The sequence below is a fragment of the Ctenopharyngodon idella genome, chromosome 17, assembly GCF_019924925.1.
Source record: "Ctenopharyngodon idella isolate HZGC_01 chromosome 17, HZGC01, whole genome shotgun sequence".
Taxonomy (NCBI): Eukaryota; Metazoa; Chordata; class Actinopteri; order Cypriniformes; family Xenocyprididae; genus Ctenopharyngodon; species Ctenopharyngodon idella.
The window spans coordinates 24,469,146-24,491,057 of record NC_067236.1 but is presented as its reverse complement, the minus strand read 5'-3'; the positions used below and the strand labels follow the sequence as shown (position 1 = coordinate 24,491,057).

The 21,912-nt window shown below is 36.0% G+C and overlaps 1 protein-coding gene across 2 annotated transcripts; it reads right to left on the bottom strand.

Moving 5' to 3' along the window:
- Positions 1 to 113: 113 nt before the first annotated feature.
- actn2b (actinin, alpha 2b) lies at positions 114 to 20,684 on the bottom strand. 2 transcript variants are annotated; one of them, XM_051868905.1, is made up of 22 exons: positions 20,396 to 20,684; positions 15,865 to 15,979; positions 15,462 to 15,581; positions 15,178 to 15,264; positions 14,637 to 14,724; positions 14,382 to 14,460; positions 11,376 to 11,457; positions 10,303 to 10,388; positions 10,117 to 10,209; positions 9,793 to 10,023; positions 9,390 to 9,537; positions 8,067 to 8,217; positions 6,838 to 6,946; positions 6,593 to 6,733; positions 5,569 to 5,751; positions 5,293 to 5,427; positions 4,998 to 5,177; positions 4,123 to 4,269; positions 3,495 to 3,572; positions 3,150 to 3,215; positions 2,401 to 2,559; positions 114 to 1,557 (listed from the first exon to the last, which is right to left on the bottom strand). In XM_051868905.1, the coding sequence occupies exons 1-22, from the start codon at positions 20,522 to 20,524 to the stop codon at positions 1,399 to 1,401; spliced, it is 2,766 nt and encodes a 921-aa protein (XP_051724865.1). In that variant the 5' UTR covers positions 20,525 to 20,684; the 3' UTR covers positions 114 to 1,398. The 2 variants fall into 2 exon arrangements, with proteins under 2 accessions (XP_051724865.1, XP_051724864.1); XM_051868904.1 differs by lacking the exon at positions 3,495 to 3,572.
- Between the last annotated feature and the right edge of the window lie 1,228 nt (positions 20,685 to 21,912).

The following is a 21,912-nucleotide window of genomic DNA, read 5'->3' as shown; positions in this document are numbered from 1 at the left end:
AACAAACTAAATTGTGCAAGATATTATGCATATATAAATATTTACGTATTTTAGGCCTATATGAATTATGCTTTATTCAAAACATTCAGTATGTAACAAAAGCAGAGACTTGGTCTTTTCATAAGTAAGGTTTATTTCATTTATGTTACTGTAAAACACACATATTTGGCTTTCTTGAACATATAATTCAACACCAAACATTCACAAATCACTTTCATTGTTAAAACTGATTTGACAGTTAGCAAACTGAACACAAATCAATCAAGTACACAGTCACCATACATTGAACTAGTGTGACCTTTAGGAATTTGCTGCATTCATGAACCATGGAAATAAAATAAAACATTTTGAAATGACAATCCATCCCAGATTACTTTTCCTAATTATAGTTGCAGGAAAAAGCCTAGGGATTCACCTACTTTTCCAATCTTAGCTGTGAATGTTTAAATGCTGTGTTCAATATAGACAAAAAAAAAAAAAAAAACCAAAAACAACAACAATTGTTTATGTATTAAGCAGACTGTGTTTGTCTATTGTTCCTAAGAGTTCACAAACTTTTTTCCTGTAAATTCAGTATTTTATCATAATTTCTGGTTTTGCTATCCTTATTTGACAAGCCCTGTAGTAAATTGACCCTTTACACTTTATGCAATCATCCAAATTGATAAAAATGTTCAAGGATTTGCAATATTCGAAATTTCATGTAAAACCAAATCAGTAGCTGATGCTGTTATCTATCTGACTCACTGCAAAGGTAACCTCCTATTACTTCATACTTCTAAACTATTACCATACCATATGTATGAAATTAGGCACTGTCAGCAAAAAGTTTCAAGTGATAATTACATTGTGGACAAATTAAGATGAGCCACTATTCATGTTGCTTTTTTTCAAATACTACCAGAGGAAATTCAAATGTGCAAAATCTTTCATACTGTAGGTATAACACTACCACACAAAATAGATTTCATTCTGGGAGAAAAGAGGGAATTAAAAGAAATCAGAGAGAAATGCATAAAACCTAAAATGTATTTAAACAACATTAATCTTATTTAATTTCAGTGTATCAACTGTTTTTGCTGCAATATAAGTGACATGCATGTGAATGTTCTCTGTATTATAATAGATTACATGAAAAAGAGTAAAATAGTTTTTTCTAGGCCTTAGATTCAATGAATTATGGGATTCAGACTGCATTCCATATGCATTGACTTTCAACATTCTGCATTGACATTTTATATCAACTGTCTAGCAAATACATCAACTGAGATTAAAAATTGAAATTGTGCTCATTTTGTTTATTTGCCATGTTTTCATTTAATGGGACTGTGTATCTTTAAAGAATTTACTTGGTTAACAAGTGAGATGGGATTGTAAATGTCATAGGTGTTGATGGAGTTAAAGGTCACTCTCTCCGTAGAGGGCAGTGGAGAAGGCAGTGTAGTCCAAGGCTCCGGGCAGGGCACCAGGGCCAGAGTATGGGGGCATCCTGCTGATGCAGTACTCTGCCTGGTCTGGAGGGAGTTCTCTCCTCAACTCATCTGCCAGAATATACGGCTGTACAAGACACAATATACAACAGATAACGCATATGGAAAGAATATGTGAGCTTTTTCAGATACAAAAGGCAGTTCTGATAAACTTTGGAGTTAAAGGGTTAGTTCATCCAAAAATTATCCAATAATTTACTCACCCTCCAACCATCCTAGGTGTATATGATTTTATTCTTTCAGCCAAACACAATCAGAGTTATATTAAATAATAGCCTGGCTCTTCCCAGCTTTGTAATGGCATTGAATAGTGGCCAAGTTTTTGAAGCTCCAAAAAGTGTATCCATCCATCATAAAAGTAATCCATATGACTTAAGTGGGTTAATAAATGCCTTCTAAAGCAAAGCGACGGGTTTTTGTAAGAGCAAAACAAAACACCGGTCATTAATTTGAAGTCTAAAACCAATAAAAACTATTAGAGGATTTCGATATAAGAGCAGAGGAGCTACATCCTCTGTCATACGTCAGGTCAGAGGTCACCAGAACTCTCTCGTGAACATGCATACATGACATTGCTGGAAGCCAGTGATTATAGTTTTAAATATGGATATTTTCCTTCAAAAACCCATTGCTTCACTTCAGAAGGCATTTATTAACCCACTAGAGTCGTATGGATTACTTTTATGATGGATGGATGTACTTTTTGGAGCTTCAAAAACTCTGGCATTATTTAATGCCATTACAAAGCTGGGAAGAGACAGAATATTATTTAATATAACTCAGATTGTGTTTGGTAGAAGAAAGAAAGAAAGTCATATACACCTAGGATGGCTGGAGGGTGAGTAAATTATGGGATAATTTTCATTTTTGGGTGAAACATTCCTTTAAGTAAACAATATAACACACACACCTTGTCTGCAGCAAGGATCCTGAAGGAAGCGATGACCTGTTCAGCTGTGTCTGTATCTGCTGTCTCTCTGGTCATGAAGTCAATGAAGGACTGGAACGACACAACGCCTGAAGCGTTTGGATCAACCAGCATCATGATCCGAGCAAACTCCACCTCACCCTGAAAAACACACACGTACATATAGTTCTAGAAGTTAAAAACTTGTAAAAGTTAAAAATCCTAAAATAAAGAGAACATATTTTATTTTAAATACAATATTTTATATTATATAATTTTATACTCTATTCATTTTATGTGCACCACTGGCAAAATAGTTGTTTCTTGTTTTAAGCATGAACCTCACAAAACTGTATTACATTTTACCTTATTACATTTTACCTGGTTAGCAAAATAAAAAATAATAATTATAAATAACCGTAAAATAAATTTATTATTATTAGACATTTCGGTAACACTTTATCTAAGGTGACATAGTTACATGTTAGTACATTACTTATTATAGTAATAACAGTAAAATATGCATAATTACAAGTAACTAACCTAAACCAAACCCTAACCCTAATGTAACTCTATAGTAAGTACATGTAGTTAATTAATATTACTCTGTACTTATTTGAATAAATACAATGTAACTACGTCACCTTAAAATAAAATGTAACCGCATTTTTTACTGGAAAACAAAACAAAAAATACTTGTTGAGAAGATTGTTTATTAGCTCGTAAGCAGTGAACCTTATTTAAGGCCCTACCAGATCATAACCCATTGAGATCAGACAGGCCCTAAAGTCATCAGAATCCATCGCCCCATTCTTCTTCTGCATGGGAAAGGTTAAAGGGCAAAGGTCGAGGGTGCATGGGTGATGCAGCGACATGGTAGGAATAATAAAGCAAAGTAGAGTAGGAAAGGAGACAGCACCTAACACAGAAACACACAGATGTACACACAAAGAGACAGCACACAACCATAGACAGAAACACAAGAGAGGTACATCAGAACTATATTCTGCTGCCTAGGGAATGCATATATATATATATATATATATATATATATATATATATTGGGGTCAAGAGTTAGGGGTCATGTTGGTTAGTACCTGTTTGTCATTTCCTAAATGCCCAAGACTGATCAGACATGCTTTAAACTCATCAGGCCTGAGTTTACCCATCTCTTCCTGAGAGCAGGTACCCACAACACATAAAAAAATACACAGGGCATGAGAAGAAATAAAGAAATGTAAAAGGTGATTGATAAAAAGATAAAATGCCACAACATTTCTTCATAAGGTACGAGAGGCAGTGCTATATTCAAAATTTTATTTTGTTAGCTTTATTTTCATTTTAAGTGGATTTTAGGCTAAATTGCATCTGTAGTCATATCTACTTTACATCTTGAAATCTGATTTTAGAAATACTAAATGCTGCAAATGATCTTCCGTTTCAAACTAAGTTTGTTCCAATTATTGGGCAACCTAAAGTGAATGGAAAGATAATTACCACTCTTGCCTTGTGAAGCCTCTGAAGAAGTGAATGCGTAAAATAAAGCAAATATGAAATTAACGTGTCTCAGTTGAAATGAGAGATTTACAGATCTTTATATAATGCTCAGTCTAAGAGAAGAAGTGTTTAGTTTAGTTAGGATGATTTAATAATGATTAGTATAGCATCCGTTCAACAAGACACATGTTTAGACTAGCTAGTGTATGAAAAGGCTGAGTACAGCACCCGATCAAAGTGATTGAAAGAGGATCGGAATTCATGCATCTGCTCCTGGCTGATGCCTTTTGCATCACGTGTCAGAATTTGAGTCTCGATTTCGTTCATAGTGCGAGCGATCGTAGTCAAAAGGAGCTCCCAGCCAACACGAATATGCTGCAGAGGAAAGAGAAATACTGCTGTAAAAACCAGTATCAAGTGACAAATCAAATGTGATATGTCAGATACAGATTTCTATATAGATATACACTACATTCAAAAGTTTGTGGTTAGTAAGATTGTTTTATATTTTTTTTAAAAAAAGTCTCTTATGCTCAACAAGTCTCCATTTATTTGATCAAACATACAGTAAAATAGTAATATTGTGAAATATTATTACTGTTTGAAATGACTGTTTTCTGTTTTAAAACATTTTAAAGGGACAGTTCACCCAAAAATACAGTAGCCATTGACTTCCATAGTAGGTAAAAAATACTATGGAAGTCAACGGCTACGGTCAACTGTCTGGTTACCAACGTTCTTCAAAATATCTTCTCTTGTGTTCAGCAGAAGAAAGAAATTCATACAGGTTTGAAACAACATAAGAATGAGTAAATCATGACAGAATTTTCATTTTTGGGTGAAGTATCCCTTTAAATGTTATTTATTCCTCTGATGGCAAAGCTGTATTTTTTTTTTTAAACAGCATTTACTTGAAATAGAAATCCTTTGTAACTTTACTGTAATTTTTGATCAATTGAATGTGTCCTTGCTGAATAAAAATTAAGCATTTCTTTTGAACAAAAAATCTTACTGACCACAAGCATTTAACAGTAGTGTTCAGTACTGTACATTCATGTGTTTATGATTATATGCATGAATGTGTATTATGTGTGTATGTATACCTCCATAGTGTAGTTAGTATGTTTGTTGTCAAAGATGAGTGACTCCTGGATGAGTTGGTGGTCTCCCTCCAATCTGTCTATGTTGGGTTTGTAGCTGACGATCACATGCTCATACTGTTTCAGCTGGGTCATCTGATCTTCCAAAGTCCCCCCAATCTCCATAGAACAACGACCAATTTCCTGTCAGATAGATAGATAGATAGATAGTTAGATAGATAGACAAACAGATGTTCATCAAAAAACATGTCTTATTTGTGGACATCACACTGGCACAAGTAATAGCTAAGCCACCCACCTCCATCCTGGTCTGTATCCATGGTCCTATGAGGTTGGCTTGGGCAGCAAACTGGCGTCTGAGCCTTTCATTAGCATGCTGCCGCGCTAACTCCTCCTGCAGTGCACTGTCACGCTGGGGAACCAGCCTCTTCACCTGAATACACAAACACACATCATTATTGTGCTTTGAAGATTACAGAAAGTGATTAGAATGGCTTAGAATTAGATAATAAATGTGATTTCTTTTTTGTGCAGTAATGGAACAGAACCAAGGTCTAAGGGGTGTGTGTTTAACCTTGTCCCATTTGATGGCAATCTCTTCTGTAGTTATGGTGCTGTAGGGGTTGGTAAGGTCTCCACGGATGCCATAATTCTGGGAGATCTTCAGGACTTCCTGCTGAATGCCAAGGATCGCCTGCCTCTCTGCATCCGCCTCAGGAAGCGTGGCCTTAAACTGCTCGTGAGCAGTTATCAGAGTCTACACACAATTAATCACTTTTTTTTTCACTGCCTTTCAAAAGTTTGGGGTCAGAAAGATTTTTCTGAGAGAAAGTAGTACTTCTTATTAAGGATGCATTAAATTTACCAAAAGTGTGGTAAAAAGTCTATTTCAAATAAATGCTTTTGAGCTTTCTATTCATCAAAGAATCCTGCACAAATAATGTAACACAGTTACCACAAAAATTAGAATGATTTCTGAAGGATTATGTGACACTGAAGACTGGAGAAAAGATGCTGAAAATTTAGCTGTAACACTTTACAATAAGGTGTAATTTGTTAACATTAGTTAACTACATTAGTTAACATCATGAACAAACAATGAGCAATATTTCTACAGCATTTGTTAATCTTAGTTAATGGTAACATTTACTAATACATTCTTACGATCAAAAGATGTGTCTGTTAACATTAGTTAATACACTGTGAACTAACATGAACAAGAACATTTTTATTAACTGACATTAACAAAGGTTAATTCATGCTGTAAAAATACACTACTCATTGTTAGTTCATGCTAGTTAATGCATTAACTAATGTTAACAAATGAGACCTTATTGTAAAGTGTTACCAATTCGGCTTTGCCATCACAAAAATAAATTACATTTTGAAATAGATTAAAATAGAAAACTGTTATTTTAAATGTAATACTATTTCATAATATTGCTGTTTTAACTGTATTTTGAACCAAAAAAGCATAAGTGGTGAGCAAAAAAAAACAACCTTATGAATGGTAGAGTATATATGACTACAAAATACTTTAAAAGTCAATGCCTAGACTTTATGTTGAAGAGCTCAAGCTTTTCTTTAAGTGTGTGTACCTGGACCTCTTCAATGGTGTGCACTATGAACATATCCTGTAAGTCTTCCATGGCTCCCTCCATCCAGTTATTAAAGGGTGCAGATCTCTTTGCGTATTCCAGAAACAACTGCTCCACCGTCTCCAAAAGTTTCTCTGTCCTCTGCAGAAATGAAACATCAATTCAAACCTTTTTGCTTTTTTTTTTTTTAAATATTTTGATTAATCTAAAATATACAAAACAGGTTGAAACACACACAGCATTACCTCCAAAGCCTCTCTGCGTTTCTGGGTGAGTGTGCCCAACTGGTCCCAGAGGTCACAAATACTTTGACACCTTTGATTCACTGATGCAACATCATGATAGTCCAGCTCACTTTAATATAAAACAGATAGAGAGAAACTTCAAGCCACAATATTGCATTTGCCATTTGGTATGTCCCCCTCTAGTGGTTAACAGATGTAGTGCTCACTAACTTTGGATTGATGCAGAATATTCTAAACTTTAGTAAGATTTTCTTTCCCTAGGTAAGGTTTCTTACATTTTTCATGACCATTCCAACCTCTATCTATTTCTAGCTGTTTTTGGTACTGAACCTCTAAAACTGCTGTTATGATTGGCTAATTACATTTCAAACAGCTTCTTTTCTTTTTGCTTTTTGTGTCCAAAAGAATGTTAATATGCTAATCATCATAAGTATGCTCCATATTTTATCAGTAATATCACCCTGTACTTACTGAGACAACATAAATGTCAGAAGCTGTCAGTCACTTACTAAATACATGCATGCACACACACACACACACACACACTCATTAACCAGGCCTGTAGGGAGATAATGAATGCTAAAATAGAAAGCCAGTGATTTAGACCTTAAAGTATGCTGAAAGCGTGGTGCATGTAAATGTATCTAGCTATGGATAAGCAGTGTAAGAGACATGAAGCTATCCAGACTCAGTAAAGTGATGAGAAACTGAATGTGACAGGTTAGTTACAAGAACAAAGTACTTGTACCATACTGTTCGAAAGTTTGAGGTCGGTAAGATTTGTCTCTTATGCTCACCAAGGCTGCATTCATTCAATCAATAAATTCAGTAAAAACAGTAATAATGTGATATATTATTACAATTTGAAATATTTTTTAAAATGTACTTTATTCCTGTGATGGCAAAGCTGAATTTTCAGCACCATTATTCCAGTCTTTAGTGTCACATGATTCTTCAGAAATCATTCTAATATGCTGATTTGCTGCTCAAGAAATATTTCTTATTATTATCAATACTGAAAACAGTTTAATATTTTTGAGAAAAGCATAATTTTACGATTCTTTGATCAATAGAAAATTCAAAAGAATAACATCTTGCTGAATAAAAGTATTAATTTGTTAAAAATAAATAAATACTGACCCCCAAACCTATGAACAGTAGTGTACAAATTAGTTCAGCAAAAAAAAGGCAAGTATTTTTGAAGAGGATAAATGTCTAAAAGGTCATACTTGAGCTCCTGAGCAATAGCAGCGATCTGCTCGACTCTGTCTTGGTGGGCGGAAAGGTCACTCTCAAATGCCTCGTGTTTTCGCAGCAAAGCTCGAACTTCCATTAAAGATGCTGACTCGTAGTCCTTCCGGCTCAACATCTCCTCCTTACCTATTGTAAAAAAAAAACCACACATAAAACATTTATCAAGCATCATTTAGTGGACACTTTTTTATCTAAAGTGGTTTACAGTACATTTTTACTTAAGTGCAGAATGGTAATATTGGTAATGGTAATGGTAATATTGGTAATGGTAATATATTGATTAGGGATGCATCGGGCCCGATACCAAGCTCATGTACACAAGTACATGAGCTTGGTATCGGGCTCGTACTCGTAAAAATACCCCCGATACCAAAGACCGATACCTCAGCTGACGTAACTGACGTAACCGTGCACAGAGACACCGACGGCAGCAGCAGAAACAATGTCAGCCTCACAGGTGTGGAAATACTTCAAAATTAATGATGACAACACACACACTGCGAACTGCATGCTTTCAATCACAATTCGTTATCGATTAGTGAAGGCGGGATAGGCGGAATCGCGCTGAATGACAGACCAGAAGCGCGCTCTCTCTCTTTCATGCGCGCGATCCCAGTTCTCTCAGACAGCGCGCGATCGGTTCTCCTCGCGCCTGAATGGTCATGCACACATAGTTGTCAAAATGTCCATCGTGTGGATTATCTCACGTAAGTACAGTCGGTTATGGCTTAAGTGGACGTAAACATTTGGGTGAAAACAGGATATGTGTCAATATCCATGGATTCGGTCTTAAAGGGACCGTAGCCTATATTTTTGTCATTAATGTTAATAAAACAACAAAATATGTTAAATAAATGTATACATGGTAAATAAACCTACTGTATCTGAAAAACAAGTTTATTTAATTTGTATCTCTATAGTATTTGTTGTATTGTTTGTAATTTGTTTGTAAATTTCTTTTTATATAACAACAATTGTATATATGGTAATTATGCCCTTTGAAGGTTATTGGACACTGTGAAATTTTTGTTCTTTAAGTTTGTGACAAGCACATAAAAATAATTACTTTTTTCATTAGAGTAATAATAAAGAAGCTGTCCTACATTCATTAGTCTCACTACGTTGTGCTTGGAAAACTGCAACATCAAAAAAAAGAGAGAGAGAGAGAAATTAATAAATGTATAGGTATCGGTATCGGCGAGTACTAGAAAAAAGTATCAGTACTCATACTCGGTCCTTAAAAAATGGTATCGGTGCATCCCTAATATTGATGAGACCACTTCATGTCTAGGACTCACCTGTAGCCCAGGTCTCATGGTTTGTAGCTTTCTGTCTAAATTTCTCTGCTAGATGGTCCAATCTTTCCAGTCTCCTGATCTCAGTAAGCAACCATTCCTCATAGCCCTTCTCTGCCTGTTCCAGTCCCTGCCACGCACTCGCTATGTCCTACACAGACAAACACACAGTGTTAGTATGTGTATGTGTTTGTATTATTTGCTGAAAAATGAGGGTGCATGAGGGTGAGTAAATTATGACAGAATTTTCATTTTTGGGTGAACTAACCCTTTAAGGGTAGAATTAGGGTTAGGGGATAGAATGTGAAGTTTGTACACTATAAAAATCATTATGTCTATGGAAAGTCCTCATAAAACACAAAAACATAACATGCGTGTCTGTGTGTGTGGGGGGTCAAACTCTCACCGACACCATCTTGCCCTCAGAGGGCATAAACGCAGGCCGGTTGCTGATGCGGAGTTTAGTCTGCAGGGTGTTGAAGCTGATCTCCAGCTGACACTTCTCCTGTACTTTGGGAGGTTTGTGCATCCTGCGGTAATCTCGGAAATCCTCCAGCTTCCGCTGCATCTCTACCATGGTCTTCTCCGCCGTACGATTCTCCAGCCAGGGAATAGTTCGTCTGATCCACTCCAACAGCTGGAGAGCAGAGGAATATTTAGGAGAAGAGAGAAATGTGTGTCTGTGTGCAGAGTGTGTGTGGAGTGTACTGTATCTGATATGTCTCCTGACCTCACTAGCCAGTCTTTCATAGTCCTCCATCAACTTCTCATTTTCCTGATTCACTCCCAGGACCTTACAGATCCTGTTAGCAGCAGTTTCAGCCTGAGGGAGAGAATAACAGTAAGAATGGAGGGAGAGATGGATGTAAAGATGATTCTTTCATTCTTTCATTCTAGCACACGCAAATCTCAATACCTGTTCAGCTCCAGCAAATGCATGGTAAAAGCAGGACACATATGTCATAATAGCTCTCTCATCAGGTTTAGGGGTGTTCAGGATATCTGCAGGTAGAGGACAGGAGCTAAGGAACAACTACATGAAGTGAAGGTGCCAGTAGTGTGCGACGGAAGAAAATATACAGTAAATACTACAAGGAAACACACGTCGTGTTCATCTGGTAAAATAGAAAATGAGGATAGGCCTAAATGGACTAAAGGGGCCATACACTCAGGTTAATTTCTAGAATAATAAGCGCAGAGATCAGATATACCTTCTGAGCCTCTGCAAAGGTGTGATAGTAACTGGAGATATACGTCATGACTGTCCTCTCATCTGGCCTGTCACTGCTAACTAGGACTGTGAAGCAAAAGCCAAATTTTGTAATATTTTAAAGTTAAAAATCGGCAACTTGTTTCTTGAAATATTTAGAATTTGCACCCAAGGTTTCCTACCGAAATACATTTGAGGTAGTTTTTCCTTGCCACAGTCAACTGTGACGAATAAGGTTCAGACAAAATGTTAATTTCTGCAGTCTATTTAAAATGTTTAATTAATCTGAATTAATTCTTTAAAAAAAAAAGGGTTTGAATAAATAATTGAATGACAAAAATATTTTTAACAGTCACTTCACCTTACCTGGTGTAAAGATTTAATCGATACAATCGTTATTTGAAGTGTCACGTTACTTTCAAAAAGTGATTTGCTCTATTTTGATCGTTTCCATAGACATCAGTGTTTATATCCGAACTATAAACTTTTATCCCAGTACTTCTGTGATTAATATGAATATCTGTAACACAGAAATAATGTGTGGTTGAAAAGACTGTTTGTAAAGCTGTTTAATACCTGTATGCATGATAACTACTTTATCTGGGTCAGGCGGCAGCACAAACCCAGATTTGAATGTTCAGCTGTGACTTCGTTTAACAGACACAGACGAATCGTTGTCATTTAGGAATGAGATCGCGTAGGTGTTTGAATTGAGATTGCGATCTTTTAATGATTATTCATGCAACATTAATATGGAGTACTGATGAATATTCGTGTACCCTCTGCATCCAGCATTTTCGGGATGTCCAGATGTTTTTCAGCAATGTCAAATGCCAGATTCAGATTACCGAGTGGATCATCCTACAGAAAGAGAGAGAAAGGAGAGAAAAGGCATAATTCTTGACCAAAAAATAAATAAATCAAAATCCTTTTCCATGCAAAAGTGAGTGTCAGTATTCAAGTGCCACCAGAGGAGAGGGAAGACATTCAAAATATTTCAAATGATAAATTAGTTCAAATGTATCTGAAAAGTAATTAATAATTAAGCAAAGATAGACAATACTGAAAGATTGGTTGCCCTTTAAATACAAATGCCTAACTACACTATACTACTGCTATATACACTATACTAAAACTACACTATAATTCAAACATTTGGAGTCAGTAAGAACAATTCATTCTTGTATTTAGCAAGGATGCATTCAGTTGATCAAAAGTGACATTAAAAACATTTATGTTACAAAAGACTCATGTTTCAAATAAATGCTGTTCTTTTGGACTTTCTATTCATCAAATAATCTGATTTCTGAAGGATCATGTAACACTGAAGATCAGAGTAATGGCTGCTTAAAATTCAGTTTTGCCATGACAGAAATAAATTACATAAAATATATTAAAATAGAAAACAATTCAAATTTAAATCATAACAATATTACTGTTTTTACTATATTTTTGAACAAATAAATGCCTTGGTGAACATAAGAAACTTATGAACATCAATAGTAGTTAGACCAAACTAAAATATCTGTGCAAAGAGAAAGGGTCATATTTTCTGAGTAACGGACTCCTGTTCACGCAAGTAACCAATTTTTGCATTATGCACCCTAAATGTGCATGTTTATGGTGGCATGTATTTGTGGATGTGTGTGTAAGCAGGGTCTGGAGATCAAGCTTTTGTTCTCTGTGTCAATAAAAAGCTACATTGCAGGACATCAGCAGCTGCAGGGGATCCTGGACTCTCCTGATGCTTGTGTCAAAACTGGGACCATGGGGTCCATGCTAAACACTGGATTACCCCATTCAAGCTCACCTGGAGCCGTCAGTGACAGCTGAAAGGGATAGGCATGTCTGCGTGTGTGAGGGGTTTTTAGTCACTCACTGTTGAACTCACTGACCCTGACAAGCTAAATAAATCCTTAATCTTAAGTGGTCCGATCCAACCAACTAATTAAAACCATAGTACACAACCACTCATTAACACAGACTTAGAACATGTCTGAAAACATGTTACATCCTGCTCAAACCTCACACCCTGTTCTAAGTTGAGAGTGAAGAAATCAAACCTAGCCTATCACTGGAGTACTAACATGCTACTAAAACTGCTTAAAATCCAAAGGGTCCAAAGCCAGAGTTAGTTCTAATATGTTTTTTTAGAACAGCTCTGGTGCTCGTGGTATGTGGATCACTTTCCCAAGTTCTATTCTGGGTCAGGATTATTGTAAATCCAAACAGGCCTCTGAGAAAAGTTTTATCAACTGGCTTTATCTGATTGCCTCTGACTGAGTACCATAACAACTGAAGAGTTGTATGCACACTATCATACAAAAAGATTACAAAAGATTACCATACAAAACCATACAAAACACACACTACCATACAAAAGATTGAGGTCAGTAAGATTTTTTTAAAGAAATCAATACTCTTATTCAGAAAGGGTGCATTAAATTAATCAAAGAACCTTAGAAAAAAATGTATTACGGTTTTTTTCAATATATTAAGCAGCACAACTCTTTTCATCATCAATAATAATAAGAAATGTTTCTTGAGTCACAAGAATAAATTACATTTTATAATATATAATTTTTCTTATTTGAAATTGTAATAGTATTTTACAGTATTACTGTTTTTGATCAAATAAATGCAGCCTTTCTGAGCATAAGAGACTTTCAAAAATATTTTAAAAAAATCTTACTGACCCCAAACTTTTGAACAGTAGGTTATGTCTAACTACATCAGTAAACTAAGCTAACAAAAGCTACTTGATAATTACAGCTAAAAAAAAAAAAAAAAAAACTACAGACTACAGACATTTGCTCTTACTATCAACAAAACATCTCCATCCTTCAATCTCAGAATCTCAATTCTGCTCCTACAACATTCCGGCAGTTTAATTCCAACCATAAAACATACCTGAACCAGCTAATCAAAAACTGTCCCAATCCTCATAGCCATCCTAAGTGAATGATTAGAAACACTCTAGAAAGACAGTAACTTTTAAGGAATCACACAAAGCACACAGATGGCACAGTTGATTCTAATAGAGTTAGCATGTTGCTAAGCTAACAACTTGATACTCTAACAAGCACAAAAAGTAGCCTGTAGCATAGGCCTACACAAATTGACAATTAGGATACTACTAGGTGAAACAGAAAATATTTAAAAAGATAGAACAATACTTTGTGTATGTTATCAACATTTCTCCAAACTTTGTATAGAGCACTGTTCTAGACACAGTCAGAGAAACTACCACTGAAATGAATGGAAATGCTAACATAGCTTTGTCCAGGTGCGTTACAGCCTTGGTTGGAACTAAACTCTGCAGGAATTTAGATGTCCAGCAGGATTGAGCATGCCTAATCTATTACATTTATATTGTTACAGGAAAAAAACACATCCAACAATACCATAAACCATGTATGCTACCTTCAAGTTCTGAAAGTCAATCAGTTCTGGTCTGTGTCTGTGAATAAGAGCACAGAAGGCCAGTCCATCCTTCCAGCTATTGAAGCCACAAAAGCAAAAAACAGTGGATTTCTGATCACCCATGCCATAAATTAGGTGTGAATGAAGAACAGACAAAAAGTCCACTACTTAATTTTTAGAAATTAAGTTAGCCATCACACACACACATCCTCCAAAAAACATGTTAGACACATTTGTGCAGTAATATCATTGACAGGGAACATCAGGATATTGTGGTAGACATGTTATTTTACTACTGTGATTGGACTGTTAGACTAAATGTCCCAGAGGGACAAATGTTAATCTGGGGACACACTTGAGACCTTGTTGAGCTTGGCGTAGTCAATGAGGTCAGGCCTGTGCCTGTGGATGAGAGCGCACAGCGCCAATCCATCCTTCCAGCTTTACCAGAAAGAGAATCAGGGTCATGATAGAATTAACATACAAATTGTAATATATAACCAAAAATAACAGAGTGTCTGTTTTTTTCCTCTAATAGAACAAACCAGACAATCGTATGAAAATACAAAACACTAATATGGCCTTACAACTTTTTTGGGTGCAAAAAAGTGCCTTACCTGACATGAAAGTTTTGAACATTGACATTCCTGTAGGGGGCAGTCTTCCTCTGGCACCACAGAAGAAGTCCTTCTTTGGCCGAAGTTTCTGAAAGATTATTAGGGAATCATTATATCATACACATATGACTGAACATTAAGGTTTCTGTTTTTGCTAATTCAATTTTTAAATTTATATTTTTAAACGAAATACAGTTAAAGTGTATTTCTAACCTGTCATGAATTCCTCCAACCAATTCTAAAGGGATTAATTTATTAAATTAAAAAATACAATGCTTTTTTTTAAACAATGTTTTCCATAAAATGTTAATTTGGAATTTACAATTTTTTTAAGAGACGTGAGATTGAAATCTGTTTGCACCTTTTGTAATAAATCAAATTATTGTTCTTTGTTATAAACTGATTTAAACATGAGTTTGTGAAATGTGCTATAAATAATAAGAATTAATAATAATAATAATAATAATAATAATAATAATGTTTTGCTGTTCTTTGTGCAGATGTGGTGTGTCATTTCATGATTGTGACTTGTTTTCTTTACCTTCAACAGATATGTCCTGAATGGCGAAGCGAAGGATGATCGTCCAAATCATTCCAAGAGTCATTTTCACATTCCCATCCACAATTTCTGCAAAAAAATGTGACAGAAAAATGACTGCTCAAATATATAAAGGGCTGAGTAAGTTTAACATAACATTTTGTATTTTTAAAAATATAGGACGTATGTATTTGACATGTAGAATTAATAACCTGCATCTCCTAATAACTTTATTACAAAAAATATCAGCAATCCAGATTTACACTACAGTTAAAAATAAAGCATACCTTCAGCTCCAATGGAGACCAGTTTCACACCTTTACTGGTGATGAAATCAAGGGCTTTGTTGACATTGGCTATCTTGTGAAAACGCATCTTTCCTCTGTCAGGTTTGGGTAACCTCTCACCTGCCAAAATACAGCTTGGTATAAAAAAAAAATCTTGGTATATATAGTGGATATCACTATTTGTTGAAGAATTACAGCATATCAATATATACAAAACTGTAAAATATTATATTGTACTTCACATGCAGTATTCATTGTTTAACATGTTCATTGTGTCTGTCTGCTTAACTGATTTCATTACTTTGATATACCCATCTCTGACTAATAGCAATTTCTGTGAAGCTGCTTTAAAAAAAATATGTAAAAACGCTATAAAAATTAACTTGAATTGAATTAAATTTACCTGAGATGACTTCAAGCAGCAACATTAGTTTGAGGCCATTCCTGAAGTCTTCCTCTATGTTCTCAATTTGTGTCCCAGCTTTTCTCAGGTGAGAGTTACACCAGGCCGTGAACGTCTAGGAAACAAGTACAATGTAGTTTAACATGCAATCCTCCATGCAGACTCGCACACACATCCTCTCAGTTATTGGCATAGCATATGTATTCTACACTCAACATTCATGCGTTTAAATGCTACCTAACAGAATCCTTGCACAAAACCACAGGGTGAATAGTCTCACTAAGCCAAATTTGTGGCAGCAGACCAGATTTTATCATAAGACTGTTAAGTCTTAACAGGTTTGTTGTGATACCATGAAAGCTTTTGACACCACTTTCAGGTCAAAACCTCACTGCATGGGTGACTACAGAGGACAGTGCCAAAGAAACTACTTGTCTATCCCAAGAAAAGAGGTAGTAGCAAGTGAACATGCTTGAGCTTACGTTTACCACAACTGATGTGTAAGTAGATGAATGTTTATATGTGAATAAAAGCCTAAATTCAATCTGTTCATCATATAAAGCAATCATGTCTCTTCAGAAATATGAACATCAATAGTATATAGTTTTACAATCTCTTTATTAACTTTTTAAGTGTCAGTTGCATAGCTGTCAATGGAGGGACAGAAAGCTCTCAGATTCCATCAAAAAGATCTTCATTTGTGTTCCGAAGAAGAACAAAAGTCTTACAGGTTTGGAATGACATGAGGGTGAGTAATTAATAACAGAATTTTCATTTTTGGGTGAACTATCCCTTTAAAAGACACTAATTATGAATAGGAAGTGTACTCAGACCAAACAACAAGACAACAGAACAACACTGGCATTATAAAAATCCCCAGCACACACTTGAATTGCACACATGAGCATCTACACTTGAGTTGTACTGATGAGTTCATCCTCCAGAAATAACCAGCACCAGTATCCTCTGCATCATCATATGACTGCGCTCCAGAACCACTTTTAAAGGATTTGGGTGCTTAAAATTCAAGACATCACATCGGCATCTAAACTCCAGAGTGAATAACACTTTGGCCCTGTTTACTTTACACCTTGTATTAAGATCGATTGGATCACAAGTAGACAAGGGAAACGCATTCCCTTTTACACTTGGTATTTTAATCCGTCTGACTAGTGCGCTTCCCATAATGTTTATGCATTAAGTCAGTATGTGGAGAGTAGACGGTCTTTTGTGGCTGTTTGACCACATGAGCACCTACACTTTAAAAGCAATCCGGTCGAATGCGTTTTCGACTACCTCTCAAAGTGGACAAGCTTAAAATGATTTTGACCCCGTTTACACCTGTATTTAGCATCGTCCACTTGTGATCTGATCGACCAAAATGCATCTTAATACCAGGTGTGAACAAGGCCTTTGTCTACTCAAGTTAATGCTTTTAGATTGTTTTTGGACCTACAGACTCTAATAAGCGCAATTTACTATTGAGCACAGTGAGGGATAGTTCACCCAAAAATGAAAATTATCCCATGATTTACTTACCCTCAAGCCATCCTAGGTGTATATGTATATATCTTCTTTCGGATGAACACAATCGAAGATATATTTAAAAATATCCTTAGTCCTCCAAGTTTTATAATGGTTGTGAATGGGGGGGCACATTTTGAAGCCAAAAATAATGCATCCATCCATTAGAAAAAGTAATCCATACGACTCCAGGCGGTTAATAAAGGCCTTCTCTAATGTCACCTGATGGAGTTTGGGTTCCTTGCCGCTGTCGCCTCTGGCTTGCTTAGTTGGGGACACTTGACTTGACATTTGATATTCAACAGTGCTTTGATCTGCCTGCATTGACACTATTCTTTAAGAGCTGCTGTGCAGCCAAACAATGTACCAGTTATCAATGTAAAGCTGCTTTGACACAATCTACATTGTAAAAAGCGCTATATAAATAAAGGTGACTTGACTTGACTTGACTTCTCAAGTGATGCTTTTTGTAAGAAAAATATCCATATTTAAAACGTTATAAATTCAAATAACTAGCTTCCAGTGGATGACGGAAGTCGATGTGTGGCGGAAGAGTATCCTTTGACCTGATGCACGACGTAATGACGAACGCGAAGGCACAGAGGATAGAGCAAAACAAGTCAACGGTCATGGATTATAAGTCTAATACAATATTTTTTTAATAGAGAAATGCCTGAGGATTTCGATATAAGAGAAGAGGAGCTTAAATTTGTTGCACAGCCCTATTTGTTTGAACCACGAGAAGTGTCTAAGCTTACAATACTCCAAAATCCTGTGTCATACATCACGTCAGAGGATTACTCATATGGCGCAAGTCAACTTGCGCATTCTGCATACGGTCGTCGGCCGGAAGCTAGTTATTTGAATTTATAGAGTTGTAAATATGGATATTTTTCTTACAAAAACGCAGCGCTCTGCTTGAGAAGGCCTTTATTAACCCCCTGGAGTCATATGGATTACTTTTTTTTATGGATGGATGCATTATTTTTGGTTTCAAAATGTGGCCCCCCTTTCACAACCATTATAAACCTTGGAGGACTAAGGATATTTTTAAATATATCTCTGATTGTGTTCATCTGAAAGAAGATAGTCATATACATTTAGGATGGCTTGAGGGTGAGTAAATCATGGGAAAATTTTCATTTTTAGATGAACTATCCCTTTAAGAATCAATGCTTCAGGACCTTTACTACTTTGTGTAGTGCCACAGGTAAAGATGCAAATTATAACTCTATACTCAACCCTATACTGCCAGGGTACAAAATTAACACTCATCAAGCATCATATGAGTGTTAAAATTGGGAATTAAAATAAAAATAAAGACAAAAATATGAGGAACACTTAAAATGGGTCTTTACATATTTGTGACAGGTGTAGTTTCATAAAGAGATGGAGACTAGTTACACAACACAACCTGTGATGCTTGCCACAAATATATAAAGATGTAGCTATATAATGCCACTGTCATAGGGGTGAAATATTTAGACACATTTTCTCATTTCAAATCAACAAAAAGTTAATTTTGGATTCCACATACTGCATTTGAATTATGGGCAAATGTACATCCAAATGACTAATGTTGTGACACTCAATGCTATTATGCCAAAATGAGCCAGTAATGCTGGAAAGAGTTTCATAGAACAAAATGTGGCTGAACTGCTGCCCACTCCCAAATCAATGGCTACCCTTTGACCATTTTTTGGACTCAAAAGTAGTCTTTTTAATCCCTGAAAGCATGCTCAGTCCTGCCACAGTCATTGTTGGGCAGATGAAAGCTTTACTATGGACTCCACAGTGCATTCCTGCGAGGTAAGAGTGTAAATTTAGCTTTCTCTACAGAGACCATTTCTGATTAGGGACCTGATGAAGTAGGCTCACATTGAGATGAGAGATAAGAGTGAGAATGTGTTGCATATAACACATTTGTTTATCACATTGCCGCTTCGTCTAATCGGAGAGGAAAGAATTTCATTCATTTTGTAAAACTGTAGGGTGTGTCCACAGTAACATGCCTGTGTGGGGTGATGGTCTCTGGAAGAATAAGAAAGAGTGATTAGACCCTAACATCACATATCAACAAGCAAAACAAGTCTCCATCTAACATTTGAGCCATAACTTCAGAATTAATAAATATCCTGAAAGTTGATTTGGCAGTAAAGAATCTGTATAAATACAGTGAATGAGTTTCAGTTTAAGGCGTAAATGAATTTTATCATCACCCAACTATGCCAGCCAGGTTTAACTATTTATTAACTGAATCTGAATGGGCTACATTGTGTAAAAAATATAGAAAATAAATAGGCCTATTATGTGGTCTGATATTTTGGAGAATTGTAATCATTTTTCAATCACCAAACATGTAGGGAACTTCAAAATAAAACATATTGCACATTAAATACTGAAATACTGAAAAACACTATTATAGACTACATTATGGAAAAATAAACTGTTATAAGAATTCCCCGCCAAGGACACCGGATTAAGCTACTATAATGCCTTTTGATCGTGGAGTTAAAATTAGCCCCTGCATCCATTCTAATCCCAAGGACGTCATCCTGTGTTGGAAGCATCTGTTGACAGTCCGCATTCCAATCGTATCAGCAACACACACAGACAGCCGCGCGCTGCTGCGCTATTGTTAGTCCCGTAATCGGTACACGCTGCATCCATCCTCTGCGCGCGCTCCCGACGGCCGGAGCCAAGCCAGACCCCTCCGTGACACTGACAGACCACAGAGCCCATAGCGGGACGGGATTCCTTTGCAGACAACTTTAACTCGCCGTTTTAAATGATAAATAAATAAATAAAATATATTAATTAAATTATTAAATAATAGGCTAATAATCATCAAAGCATCAAAGTTTTGATGTTTGAAAGCTTCAATATAGAATTAGTTTAACTAATTATCTGTGAAGCATTATATAATAATAATCATAATAATAATACAAGGAAAGTGCAAACAATGCTTTATTCTGTGGTGTGTTTTTGGGACTCAACTTTCTCTTACCTTTCGTTGCTGTTTTTCCCAGGCTGGGTCCAGCAGTAAATCCCGGTCCCATTCATCCTCCTGCATCATGTACTCGTCCGGTTCATATCCATTATCATATGGCACTGAAAGCTCAATCTGATTCATCATTTATCCGTTATTCTCTCTTATTTGATGGGTAACTTGTGATATTCGGCTTCTGAGCTTGAGCTTTTGATGGAACTGGACTCTTCAGTATCTCGGGTGTCTCTCTCTATTTCGTTCGTGTTGTTTTCCAGTCTCGCGGCCGCAGTGCGCGAGCAGTGACAGCAATGAGAGAAGTGACTGTCAATTAGTACTGATGGGTCACATGACCCGTTGTCCTTCCACCCCGCTGATCATTGTTCCACCCGCGGTAACTTCATCCCTCACAAACGTTATTTTAACACACAAACAACCGTTTCAACAAATGTTAGTCACACCTTTAAAGTTACTAAACTCACAACATTACATATTTAATTCACATAGAATTCTATAGTAGGCTATATGTATATTCTTTTTTTATTTTGTTTTCATTTTAATGCCATGAAGTGGCATTTTTTTTTTTTTTTTAATAAATCTGATAAAATTTTGAGGGTCATGCTTAAAACAAGAAACATACAAGGTGTAAGAAAATATACTTAAAGTATAAAATTCTTTTGGCCTATATTTTTTTTTTTCCTTGATTTTGACCGAGGGAGCCAGTCTACACTTCAGAAAGATCCATAGACCACAATGCACCATGATTGTGACGTCACAGCAGATTGCGCTTAATTTACTCCCACCCCACACAACTGGCTTTTGTAAAATAAAACTATTCGTGTTATTTTGACATTTAACCGGATTTAATACTTGCAGCTTAAGCTGACTTTTTTTAACACAGTTATAGTTTATTGTTATCATTTTCATTATTTTTATAGTATTATTATATAAACTTAATGTCTAATGTTGTTACGTTTATGCTCTGGAAGCAGGACTTGACGCTTTTCAAATGACGTGTCTCACTGAGGTTGGGGTTAATCAATGTACCCCGAGTTCACAGGTCAAATGTCCAACTTTTTTTTAAGTAATTCCTTATTCAAAATAAGCAGGGGAGAGTGGGGTAAGTTGACCCACCCACTTCATCTTGGCAACTTTACACTTTTAAGTCAAGTCAAGTCACCTTTATTTACACTTTTTACAGTGCAGATTGTCAAACCAGCTTTACAGTGATAACAGGAAAATAATTTTGGCTGCACAGCAGCTCTAAAAGAAAATGGTGTCATTGTCCAGTTTAAATAAGTTCAGTACTGATTCATTCCATTGTAAAAATTATAAGTTATTAGTTTAGTTCATTTATCTATACAGCAGCTCTGGAGAAAACAGTGATGTCATCGTCCAGCTCAGTTCAGTTTGCATACAATGGTGTCAACACAGGCAGATCAAAAACACTGTTGAATATCAAGTGTCCCCAACTAAGCAAGCCAGAGGCGACAGCGGCAAAGAACCCAAACTCCATCAGGTGACAAAAATGGAGAAAA